The sequence below is a fragment of the Coffea arabica genome, chromosome 6e (assembly GCF_036785885.1).
Source record: "Coffea arabica cultivar ET-39 chromosome 6e, Coffea Arabica ET-39 HiFi, whole genome shotgun sequence".
Classification (NCBI taxonomy): domain Eukaryota; kingdom Viridiplantae; phylum Streptophyta; class Magnoliopsida; order Gentianales; family Rubiaceae; genus Coffea; species Coffea arabica.
Genome location: NC_092321.1, coordinates 57,305,815 through 57,318,998, shown reverse-complemented (window position 1 = coordinate 57,318,998; position 13,184 = coordinate 57,305,815). Strand labels below are relative to the sequence as shown.

The 13,184-nt window shown below is 35.9% G+C and overlaps 1 protein-coding gene across 1 annotated transcript; it reads right to left on the bottom strand.

Annotated features, from left to right (window-relative positions):
- Nucleotides 1-12,066: 12,066 nt before the first annotated feature.
- Nucleotides 12,067-12,767, bottom strand: LOC113696854 (uncharacterized). The gene is made up of 2 exons (XM_027216239.1): nucleotides 12,506-12,767; nucleotides 12,067-12,410 (listed from the first exon to the last, which is right to left on the bottom strand). The coding sequence occupies exons 1-2, from the start codon at nucleotides 12,765-12,767 to the stop codon at nucleotides 12,067-12,069; spliced, it is 606 nt and encodes a 201-aa protein (XP_027072040.1).
- Nucleotides 12,768-13,184: the final 417 nt, after the last annotated feature.

The following is a 13,184-nucleotide window of genomic DNA, read 5'->3' as shown; positions in this document are numbered from 1 at the left end:
ACGAATGTTCCAGAAAAGTGCATTAATCATTAGACAAGCAGTGAAAAGAATTTTGAGATTTTTGTTTTACCGACCTGAGCTCTCTATCCGAAGGGAACTTAGCCCGTATAGCACGACTCCTAGTTGGTTGAATATCCTGCTCAAGCACTGCTAATTGATCAATATTCATAGGCTCAAGCAAAGATTTGGAGCAACCAGGTACACCCACGTGTGACCCTGGGATCCGAGGAGAGAGACAACCTGCGCTACTGGGTAAGTCGGCCGCAATATCATGATCTTCACCTTCCGACTCATCATCCCCCTCTTCTGTTGATGAAGATTCTTCCTCTACTACCCGACCAGCTAAGTCGTGAATGATACCAGTAGCCACCGCCTGAATACCATCATCAACCAACAAAGGCAAGCTCATAGGCACAAGAAACACTACTTCCCCGCTCGCAACCCGGTTAGTAACAACCACAGTTGTATCAGTAGTGATCCCTGGTTCTACAAGCGGCTGCGTTCTCAACCCCTTACTCATAAAGGCAGCAGATGAAGTTGCAACAGTAGCCATAGAAGTACCAGCTTTAGCCTCGGACGAAATCAAATCAAGGCCTGCCAAGACCTGTTCCTGACCTGGAGGCCTTGATAAGGAAGCCAACAACTCCGAAGAACTAGCTAACGCAACCTCTGCAGCAGTCGCGCCTGTGGGTTTCGCAACGGTCACCATCTTCGCAACCTGTTGCACTTGTCCAGCAGCCGATGGCGAAGCGGAGACCATGGAGCCAAGCCCGCATTGATCCTCCAGAGGATTAGAAGCCAACACAGGCCTTGTTGCAGTAATGACAGGCGCAGCCTCCTGGTCAGCAAGAGCCAAGCCTCGCACCCCACACTGATCTAACTTAATCAATTCCTTCCGTTGCACTCGTGCCATAACCTGTGGCAGAACCTTGGGCCACAGGTCAGGGTGCTTAACGTCACATTCATCTTCCCCATGTCCTTGGTGATAGCAATGGCAGCAGTACTTCGTAATTGCTCATGATTCAGTGGCTGCGAGAAGCCCACTCCCTCGTCTATTTGTAACCAAATTCGAGACGGCAAGGCCTTCAACAAGTCAACCTCTACACACACTCTAACAACGCTTGGTCAGGAGAGGTTAGCCGTTGCAGAGTCGACGAATAGAGGATGACCCAAACAAGAAACAATTTGGAACAAACATTGCTTCTCAAAAAGATGAACGGGTAGCTTATTAAGATTCAACCAAACTGGAACTAAGGAGGATTTCCTGTCAACTTGAAAGTTTGTGGACCATTTAAAGACACGCATAGGACACCCTACCACATACCAGAATCAAAACTTTATGGGGTCATTTAAGATGTTTCATCTTTTATTCCCAATATAGAAATTTTTCCTGACCGATTTTATTGCTTTGGTATTCATGCTTCTTTTAGCCTATACTTGTTTGCATTAAATTTTGCAAAAGTTAATCATTGAATGTCATTATAGAGAAAAAATCAGAATCAATTAAAGTTAACTCGTAGGTATATTCACGATTTTGACCTTTTTGGTTTTTAAAAAAAATCTAAAATCGAGATGTAAAAGAAAATGAGAACAGCCCCTATAACAAAGTTAATATAACCTTTTAATTATAGAATAATAATACCTATTTATGGCTTTGATTAATTTTAATTTGTATTTCTTTAGCATGTGGTCGTATTTATTATTCCTTTACATTTTCACAATTTCCAATTTTAAAAAATTTTATGCTTGGGAAACTTTAATAGTGGTGTGGTGGATTTAAAGTGGGGGCCCGTGCCCCCCTCCCCCAAAAAATTCCTACAAACTCACTCTTTGAAAAATTATGAATTTTTATAATGTGTTCCACTAGTTTTAAAATTACTTGTTGCCTTATTGATATCAAACAATGGAAAACAAATAAAGTACATGGTCTTCGGTTTTCTATTTAACTAAACAAAAGGAAGCTTTTTGAAAAATATACAATAAAAAGGTAAATAAAATAGTAAAATAACTGAGCAACTATTACTTTTATCCTCCCTCCATCCTTTTCTAGTGTCATGTTTTCACCTTTTGGATAATCCAAACAAAGAATCATCTTTTGAAAATCAACACAATTTCTTAAGCTATTCCATTTTACCATTTGAAAAAAATTACTTTTTGCGTGCCACTAGACTCATAGAATTTAAATGTGAGGGCCATGTTTAAGGTTCATCCAAAATCATCACATTCAAACTTAATAATTACATTTTTTTTCTTAAAAAGTTTGAATTCCAAAAAACAAAAAATCTCATATTATGGCACGTAGGGAGTGCAAGATTTTCATAGTCAATTTTTATATTTCAATTACTATTTATTTTTTGTTTGTCATCGAGAATATTGGTTGTCCTTATGATTTTCTTTTTTTTTTCATCAGACTTGTTTTTTAGCATCCAAATCTTTAGCAGATTGTCAGTTACATCATTTTCCATGTACAATCGACGGATGCAAAAGCTCACCATTATGTCACCTACAAAATCTGTGCCTCGAGGATTAATAGTTAAAAAAAAAACTGTGCCTTGACAAGAATAATGCAAAAATGAAAGTTCATTGCCTATAAGAAAAAGTTTTTTATGATTAATTTTCTTCATCTTCTTCTTTTCCATTTTTCATTTTGGTACATCAACTTAGAATGTAGAAGCCACAAGCCACAAGGCAGAAAGGATGGCAGCAATGGAATGCTGATAATCGAGGTATTGTATGCATGATATATATACACTTTGCATATATATATATGTATATATACACACGATGGTGTTTTGGAGAGGGTTTAGTAGATTTCTGGGTTGACAGATGGTTACAGGATGATCCTTTGTGTCAACTTTATTGTCGGCAGGACTCTCCTCAATTCCTTGTGGCAGAATTCTTTACTGGGGACAAATGGAATAAGGCAAAACTTAGGCTTTGGTTACCGGAACCTATAGTGTTGCAAGTTTTGTAGGTACAGTTTGATCCATCTAAGAAGGACTCCATGGTATGGTCTTCTTCTGCTTATGGGCTTTTTTCCATTTCCACTGCTTGGGAGGTTGTCAGGAAAAGGAAAAATATCTCTCTGGTCTCCGGGTTGATTTGGAACGCCATTGTCCCTATTAAATTGTCTTTCTTTGTGTGGAGGTTGCTTCATAATCTTTTGCCTTTGGAGGAAAATTGACAGCAGAAGGGATTCATGTTAGTATCCAGGTGTGTATGCTGTCAATCAAGTACTGAATCGGCACTTCATGTCTTCCTTGATGGCCCTGTAGCCGTTGCTATTTAGGACCATTTTTTCAACATTTTTGGTCTGAAAAAACTGAAATTCTCAGCTTTGTTGCTTCACTGGTTTCTTTCGTTGCCCAAGCTTAACAGGAATCACATACGAGTTGCTCTTCGGATTGTAATTCTTTGGTTTATTTGGAAAGGATGCTATGCAGCGAGGTTTTAAGGGGTAAATCACTTAGCTGCTCAAGTCATCTGGGAGGTGGAGGTTTTCTTAAATTGACTTGGTACAACAAAGGTATTCAAAAATTCTTCTTTCCAAGGAGATACAGACGTTATATGGCCATCTTTAGCTCCTTCATCTACAATTTTGCATCGGCATGTTGCCGTATCTTGGGGTAGACCATCTCCGGATTCTCTAAAGCTTAATATAGATGCAAGTGTCGTGCAAAATGTGGCCGCTGGGGGTGGGCTGGTTAGGAATCGTCAGGGGGAGGTAGTTTTTGCTTTTTACAAGGAATTTGGTGACATGGACGTCTTGGCAGCAGAGAGCCTTTCCCTTTTATTTGGTTTGATTTTGTGTGTACAAAAGGCATGTTTGGTTTTGTTGTGGAAGTCGATTCGGCGGTGTTGGTGAAGTTGATTCTATCGAATTCTCTGGCCAAATAGCCACTATGCAATACGCTGCGTCATATCAGGAAAATAATATCTCAGGCTTCAGTTGGGATTTCGCATGTCTTCAAAGAGGCGAATGGTACAGCGGATAAATTAGCTAGCTTGAAATTGAGGTCACAACGAATTTTTAACTCAACACAAGTGATAAGTGCATAGTTTACATGTTTTTAGTATCTTTTGTTAGTTAGTTTTGGTGTGTTTTATTTAGTTTTATAACTAATTAACTAAGATTCTAGTGAAAATATGCATTTTATGGTTTAAAGTGTGAAAATTGCATTTCTATGGATTTTAATTATAAAAACTTCATGTTTTTTTAGTTTTATGATTCAATCATCAAATGGAGTGATTTGAGAAGATATTTGGATGATTGATGATGGTTTAAACTGATAAAAAGAGAATATGAAGTGCAAGAGAAGAAATGCAATCAAGAATAAAAGCAAGCAAGTTTTCACAGCTTTGACACATTTTCGTATTTCGGCTATATCTTGAAGTACAATAATCATATTGAGGAGATTCTTATATCATTTTGAAGCTAAGAGATAGATCCACATTTGGTATGAAGACATCAAAATCCAGTTCAGTCATTTTCATTGTCAAAATGTCGAAATACAGAAGTACATTTTCACGGTCAAAAGCTGAAACAGAGCCCTGACTAGTCGAGGGTATTTTGGTCATTTTTCTATACACAGAGCTCCAAATTGGATGATTCTTGATGTATTGGAACGCTAACTCAAAGAACTACAACTGTCATGTTTTGCACAAGAGCTAGTTCAGCTTCTAACATCGAGAAAATATCAGTTGAACTTGGACAAAAAACAGAGCAAGTAAATCCGAGTTCGGATCTGTACTAGATCCGACCTCGGATAAACTTCTGCAATCAAAGGCTACATCCGAGGGGAGGACCGAGCTCGGATCTCTATGTTACTGGCCTCAGATCCTAATGTGCAGTGAAGATAAAAAGAAGAAAAATGAGATCCGAGAGGTATTTTGAGCGATCCGACCTCGGATCTGGCCCTCGGATTCACTACGAGAGTAGGTTTCATATACATTAGGAAATTATACCATAACTAGCCAAGATAATAGCATTCACTTAACCGATAACTTCATTTGCAAGAGTAGTAAGGAATTCCATAACTCTAGGAGCTTTCAAGTGTTATTTTCATTACTTTTATATTGATGGTAGTTTAGCTAATAAAGGAGTTCGAAAAACGTCGGTAATTGCAATCTTCCCTGTGGGATCGACCCTTAATACCCTATACTGGCTCACGATTCATATACTTGCGATAAATCGTGTGTGGGGTACTTAGGAATTTATAAATGTAAAAATTAATTGTTGATGAGCGAACTGCATATGTATACCCCGTACACGTCAACAAGAACTTCCATCTTCAGTTAAAGCCATTGCAGCTTTAGACTCAATGTCGTTTTTCAATTTTAGGACACAAGTTGTAAGGGAGTAAGTACTCCTTATTTAATATTCATCATTTGCTTCTAGAGGTAAGGTTTGGTCCCTCTCTAGAATATTGTATTTTTCTCTTCCTTTTTTAATAAAATTGGGGATGGTTTTTGTGGAAAAAAAAAATATATATATATACACACATGGTCCAAATTTTATGCTCAGGATTGATACTGATACTTTAGCCCTATATCCCCCAAGTTTTCAATGCACATTCTTGTGCTTTATTTTCTGCCATCCAAGACTAGCTTGTAAAGGAAGATGGAGTACAATTTTTTAGATTTTTTTTTGAGTTCATCGACTAATTGTTTACATCTCATACCATTATTTTCTCATACCTATGATCTATTTCAGTTTCCTTGACTATTTACATCATCAGAAGCAAGACATATTTAATTCACTACAGACTGCGTTTCGGCTCAGACAGTTGTTGCCAAAACGAGGAAGCCAAGGAGGCTGGCAAATAAAGCTGTGTAGCTAAATTGAGATTTTACCACGTCCAATATTTGTATTTCATAAACTTCTGGAATTGTTTTTTTTTTTTTTTTAAAAAAAAGCCAACCATAACCTGATACGTTGACATTTGAATCATTCTGCGGCATTTGTTTACTAATTCTTTCATCGGCTAACCTATTGCGTACACTCTACGAATCTGATCCTAAGCAATTGAAGATAAAAAATTGATAATATAGCTCTGTTTTATTGACTCTTGAGAAGCATATCTGTCGATTCTTTCTTTCTCCAAAAATAAAAGATTCTTTCTTTCTTTCTTTCTTATTTTAAAACACATCATAAAATTTCATGAATGAAATTTGTATTAATTGATAAATTTATATCAGACATAACAATCTGAAAACCAAGAGACACCGTACACTTGAAAAATTAATGAAATTTTCACTGTAAAATTTCAAGAATATCTATGAATATCTCCATCCGCTGGAATGCTATTCTTTTTTTTTTTTTCCCGCTGGAATGCTATTCATATGTACCAATTCTTGGATGGAGTAAATTGTTCTGAGAAGTTTGTAATTTCCCAACTTGGGCCATTCAACATAGATCAGCTTTACAGAGGTGGTCCATTCAACATAGATCTTTTCTTGTTCAGTCAAACGACTCTAGGGGATTTTGTTAATAACATTGACTTATGGCCGCTCAAGCAACGAGTACTACTCAAGAATATCCGTACAACAACTGAATAAGCCAGCTATTGTTGTTTTCTCATTACACAAAACAAAAATTAATTTAGATTTCACACGTCATTAATTTTGGTGGAGATTAATTAATTTCATAAGTGTTCTTATCATTAATTCATAAGTCAGCTATTGTCATTTTCAGGATTTTTTTTCCTTCAGTGGATAGGGTATGATATCAGCTTAGGTTCAAATTAGGAATTCAGCCTGGCCATAACAATTTCAATAATTTCATAAAGTCCCACGTCTTGACGTAATATATATGTGGGAAGATCAAAGAAGGGGAAATATACGAATAGAATAAGATGCTAGATAAGAAGTTTAGTAAGCATCACTTATCCACGGACACAATTAAAAACATTAGCACCAGTACAAAATTTGAATAGATCAAAAGCCAGCATATTTTCCTACTGTTTTAATAAGATATATTGATTTAGGATTATTATACGTTAATATGTGAAATCTTGTTGCAAGTTGGCTATACAGTGGCATAGGTTACCTCAAATTGTAGTGAGGATGTTGATAAATCATTTTCTTCTTCGATTCATGCATGAAAGAAACCAAGTTATCTCACCTAAAATATTTTATGTCTTGAAGAATGTCAGTTGAGTACAGAAACAAACATTCGTTTGTGTAAAGTAAATAAAAAATAGTTTGGATAATGGATACCCATTGGCAATTGATAAAAGCGGGCTCAGGTGCTAGTTTATTGGAAAAGTATAGTTAATTTGGAAAAGCATCACAATTTTTTTCTTTTTTTTTTATCTGCAAAAATATCTAACCTACTCCTACTCCTACTCTATTATGAGGAGTTTAAAGAGATTTGTGTGGGAGTTGGGAGCATGAAGAACCAAACTAGACAAGTACACTGTTGCACTTTCTGAATTTTTTGAAAACAAGAAGTACTATACTTCTTGTGTGATATACTAAACGGGGTTTGAGCTCCTGACCTAGTGCATAGGAGACTTTTAAAGGGTCTTTTCCTGACAATCGGAAAGTATCCCAATTCAGAGGTATAATAAATATGATGTATGCATTTACTTAATAACTTAGGTATGATTTGAATGTTTTAACGAGTGCCAAATGAAAATTTCAATAATCAATTGCTCTGTTTGATGGCACAATTATGAAATATTAAGGCTGTAACATGAGAGAGTTTTCGAACCTACACCCAATCTTGAAAATAAAGTGGTTGACTCTTAATTCTCATAAATTTATCGAACCGAAGGACAACATTGGGCTGAACCAATTTTGGAGCCTTGAGTCTATATAGAGACATTAAATCCCAATTTGCCACTCAAAGACACTTGAGCAGCTATATGACCTTTAACGGATGAAAGTAACCAACAGCAACCATCTCTTCGACATGCCAAGACACATACTTACAAACTTTCTACTTGAATATTCAAAGAAATGACAAGATTTATTTGTTCAGTCAAAAGACACTTTGGGATTTCGCTAATAACATTGACATTTGGCCACCCAAGCAACAAGTACTACTCAAGAATATCCGTACAACATATGAATAAGTCAGCTATTGTTGCTTTCTCATTACACAAACACGGGATTGAATTCTTTACAAAAATTAATTTAGATTCCACGTCATTAATTTTGTTGGAGATTAATTAATTTCTTAAGTGTTCTTTTCATTAATTCATAAGTCAGCTATTGTCATTTCAGGACTTTTTTTTTTCCTTCATTGGATAGGATATGATATCAGCTTAGGTTGAAATTTCAGCCTGGCCATAACAATTTCACTAATTTCATAAAGACCCATATCTACACGGAATATAAATGTGGGGAAGATGGCGCGCGTGTGTGTATATATATATATATAAAGAAAATGTGCAAAACGGAAATCATACAGCACAATTTATTTGACAAAGTCAGGGGAGAATTCCAAAAAGATTCAGTTAGATTGGTAGATTTGGGGTAGTTTGCTAAAGTATGTGTAATCTTACAAAATTTCTACTTGAGTATTCAAAGAAATGACAAGATTTATTTGTCCGTGAAATTAACTGGAGAAACAATCAAGTCTGGCATTAATTGATGGCGTCTCTTTCATTTGTTGGTGACTTGGTCATTGTCATTGGCAGCTTGTCCATCCCAAGTTGGGCCATTCAACGTAGATCAGCTTTACAGAGGTAGGTACGGCTTTGTAGTGGGATTTAATTTCTTTTCTTGTTCAGTCAAAAGGACTCGTTGGGATTTTGTTAATAACATTGAGTTGAGGGATCCGTTGTGGCCACTGAAGCAACAAGTACTACTCCAGAATATCCGTACAACATATGAAAGTCAGCAATTGTTGTTTTCTCATTACACAGACACAGGATTAAATTCTTTACAAAAATTAGTTTAGATTTCACATCATTAATTTTGGCGGAGATTAATTAATTTCATAAGCGTTATTTTCATTAATTCATAAGTCACCTATTGTCATTTTCAGGATTTTTCTTTCCTTCATTGGATAGGATATGATATCAGCTTAGGTTCAAATTAGGAATTCAGCCTGGCCATAACAATTTCAATAATTTCATAAAGTCCCACGTATATATATAATGAAAACAATGGATACTACTGCTCAATCTTCCCCACATATATATTACGTCAAGACGTGGGACTTTATGAAATTATTGAAATTGTTATGGCCAGGCTGAATTCATATATATATATATATATATATATATATATATATATATATATATATATATATATATGTATATGTATTTGTATATAGAAAACGTGAAACCAATGAGTTTGTTTGAATAGGAGGTTCTTTGATATATTTATTTGAAATAATTACTGTAACATTTTTTTTGATATAATATATGTTAGATAAAAAAGGTGGTTGGAAATTGTGTTCATGATGTAAGTAGAAAAAAATTTGAAATTTTTTTTGCAAATATTCCTATCCAAACAAGTTATTAATAAGTTAGCTGGAAATCATACAATACAATTTAATTTATTTGACAAAGTCGGGAGGAATTCCAAAGAGATTCAGTTAGATTGGTAGATTTAGTGTAGTTTGCTAAATTATGTGCAACCTTATTTGCTTATCTAGGTATCCATTGAACATCACTATGAATTTTTTCTAACAAAACCAATCGGACATCTTCAAAGCTACCTATTGTTATGAGCTGAAATTCACTTGTGATTAGCATATTTTTAGTGAGTAATTTTAGGATCAAAACTTTATGGGGTCATTTAAGATGTTTCATCTTTTATTCCCAATATAGAAATTTTTCCTGACCGCTTTTACTGTTTTGGTATTCATGCTTCTTTTAGCCTATACTTGTTTGCATTAAATTTTGCAAAAGTTAATCATTGAATGTCATTATAGAGAAAAAGTCAGAATCAATTAAAGTTAACTCATAGGTATATTCACGATTTTGACCTTTTTGTTTTTTTAAAAAAATCTAAAATCTAGATGTAAAAGAAAATGAGAACAGCCCCTATAACAAAGTTAATATAACCTTCTAATTATAGAATAATTATACCTATTTATGGCTTTGATTAATTTTAATTTGTATTTCTTTAGCAAGTGGCCGGCCGTATTTATTATTCTTTTACATTTTCACAATTTCCAATATAAAAAATTTTACGCTTGGGAGACTTTAATAGTTGTGTGGTGGATTTAAAGTGGGGGCCCGTGCCCCCACCCCCCCCCAAAAGTCCTACAAACTCACTCTTTGAAAAATTATGAATTTTTATAATGTGTTCCACTAGTTTTAAAATTACTTGTTGCCCTATTGATATCAAACAATGGAAAACAAATAAAGTACATGGTCTTTGGTTTTCTATTTAACTAAACAAAAGGAAGCTTTTTGAAAAATATACAATAAAAAGGTAAATAAAATAGTAGTAAAATAGTAAAATAACTGAGCAACTATTCCTTTTATCCTCCCTCCATCCTTTTCTAGTGTCATGTTTTCACCTTTTGGATAATCCAAACAAAGAATCATCTTTTCAAAAGCAACACAACTTCTCAAGCTTCCATTTTACCATTTGAAAAAAATTACTTTTTGCGTGCCACTAGACTCATAGAATTTAAATGTGAGGACCATGTTTAAGGTTCATCCAAAATCATCACATTCAAACTTAATAATTACATTTTTTTTCTTAAAAAGTTTGAATTCCAAAAAACAAAAATTCTCAAACTATGGCACATAGGGAGTGCAAGATTTTCATGGTTAATTTTTATATTTCAATTACTGTTTATTTTTTGTTTGTCATCAAGAATATTGGTTGTCCTTATGACTTTCTTTTTTTTTCATCAGACTTGTTTTTTAGCATCCAATTCTTTAGCAGATTGCTAGTTACATCATTTTCCATGTACAATCGGCGGATGCAAAAGCTCACCATTATGTCACCTACAAAATCTGTGCCTCGAGGATTAATAGTTAAAAAAAAACTGTGCCTTGACAAGAATAATGCATAAATGAAAGTTCATTGTCTACAAGAAAAAGTTTTGTATGATTAATTTTCTTCTTCTTCTTCTTTTCCATTTTTCATTTTGGTACATCAACTTAGAATGTAGAAGCCACAAGGCAGAAAGGATGGCAACAATGGAATGCTGGTAATCGAGGTATTGTATGCATGATATATATACACTTTGCATATATATATATATATATATATATATATATATATATATATATACACGATGGTGTTTTGGAGAGGGTTTAGTAGATTTCTGGGTTGACAGATGGTTACAGGATGATCCTTTGTGTCAACTTTATTGTCGGCAGGACTCTCCTCAATTCCTTGTGGCAGAATTCTTCACTGGGGACAAATGGAATGAGGCAAAACTTAGGCTTTGGTTACTGGAACCTATAGTGTTGCAAGTTTTGCAGGTACAGTTTGATCCGTATAAGAAGGACTCCATGGTATGGTCTCCTTCTGCTAATGAGCTTTTTTTCATTTCCACGGCTTGGGAGACTGTCAGGAAAAGGAAAAATATCTCTTTGGTCTCCAGGTTGATTTGGAACGCCATTGTCCCTATTAAATTGTCTTTCTTTGTGTGGAGGTTGCTTCATAATCTTTTGCCTTCGAAGGAGAATTTACAACAGAAGCGATTCATGTTAGTATCCAGGTATGTAGTGTTGAAGATTGAAATCGAGGAACTGAACTATATCAGTAGAGGGAAGATAGAAGAAGGGGAAAAACGGGGAGAAACGAGGAAGAACTCAGAGGAAGATGAGAGAAAAGACAATGAGGGAGTTTGAGATATTATTGAGAGAAGAATTTTGTAACAATCAATCTGATGATTCCTCCAATTGCAGATGTAATTCTTATACAAATCCTAGCTTCTAACTCAAGTAACAGATTACTAGCAGTTAACTAACTTTCCCGCCCAATTTCTTCATTCTGTTAGGACCATGCTTGGCCACGTGATTCCTCCATGTGCCCCCCATTTCTCTTGCTACCTTCCCTGCTGACTCTTTCTGGTAGTCTATTTAATAGCTCCATTGAATCCAGGCCATAACAATGCCTCCCCCTTAAAAACAATCCTAGTCTCTAGGATTGATTAATTTGGAAAGTAGGAAATTGAGCATGAATGAACGACCAATCTTCCCAGGTAGCCTCCTCGGGTTCTATGTTTTCCCACTGCACCAGCACCTGGTCGACCTCTTGTCCCATCCTAAAAATTGTCCCCTGGTCCAAAACTGCTGAGGGAACAACACCAAACTCACCATCATCATTCAGGGCAGGCAAGGTAGTGTTGATTTGAGCCCCCTTAGGTGACTTTTTGAGCAGGGAGACATGGAAAACAAGATGTATGGCTGATCCTGCAGGTAACTTCAACCTATAAGCTACAGTCCCCATCTTGTGCTCTACCTGATAAGGTCCATAGTACTTAGCTGCCAGTTTTATATTCCTTCTTACAGCTACAAAAGTTTGTCTGTAAGGCTGAAGCTTCAAGTAAGCCCATTCTCCTACTTCAAATTCCTGTCACTCCTCCCTTTATCTGCCATTTGTTTCATCCTATTCTGAGCCTTCAACAGGTTCTCCTTGAGCAAGGAGTTCCAGCCCACTCGTTCTTGTGCCCAATCCTCCACAACAGCTACTAATGTGCTATCAGGCCTCAGGTTCATCTGAATAGGCTTGTAACCATACAAGGCCTGAAAGGGAGACATTTGCAAACTATTATGATGGTTAGTGTTGTACCACCACTCTGCTGCAGGGAGCCATTTTCTCCATTTCCCTAGTTGATACATACATATACTTCTCAGGTAGTTTTCCACACACCTATTCACCCTCTCAGTCTACCCATCAGACTGAGGGTGATATGCAGATGAAAGATTTAGTTCTGTGCCTAGCATTTTGAAGAGTTCTTGCCAGAACACACTAGTAAAGGCCTTGTCTCTATCATAGACAATGTGTGTTGGTAGGCCATGCAACCTAAAAATTTGATCAAAGAATGCCTCTGTTACACTTTTAGCGGTGTAGTGAGAGGTCATTGGAATAAAATGGGCATACTTAGTAAATCTGTCCACCACCACATAGATCACATTACAACCAAAGGACTTGGGTAACCCCTCAATGAAATCCATAGAAATTTGTTGCCACGCTTGGTCAGGTATGACCAGTGGCTGCAGCAAACCTGGATAGGGGCAATTTTCATTTTTACTCCT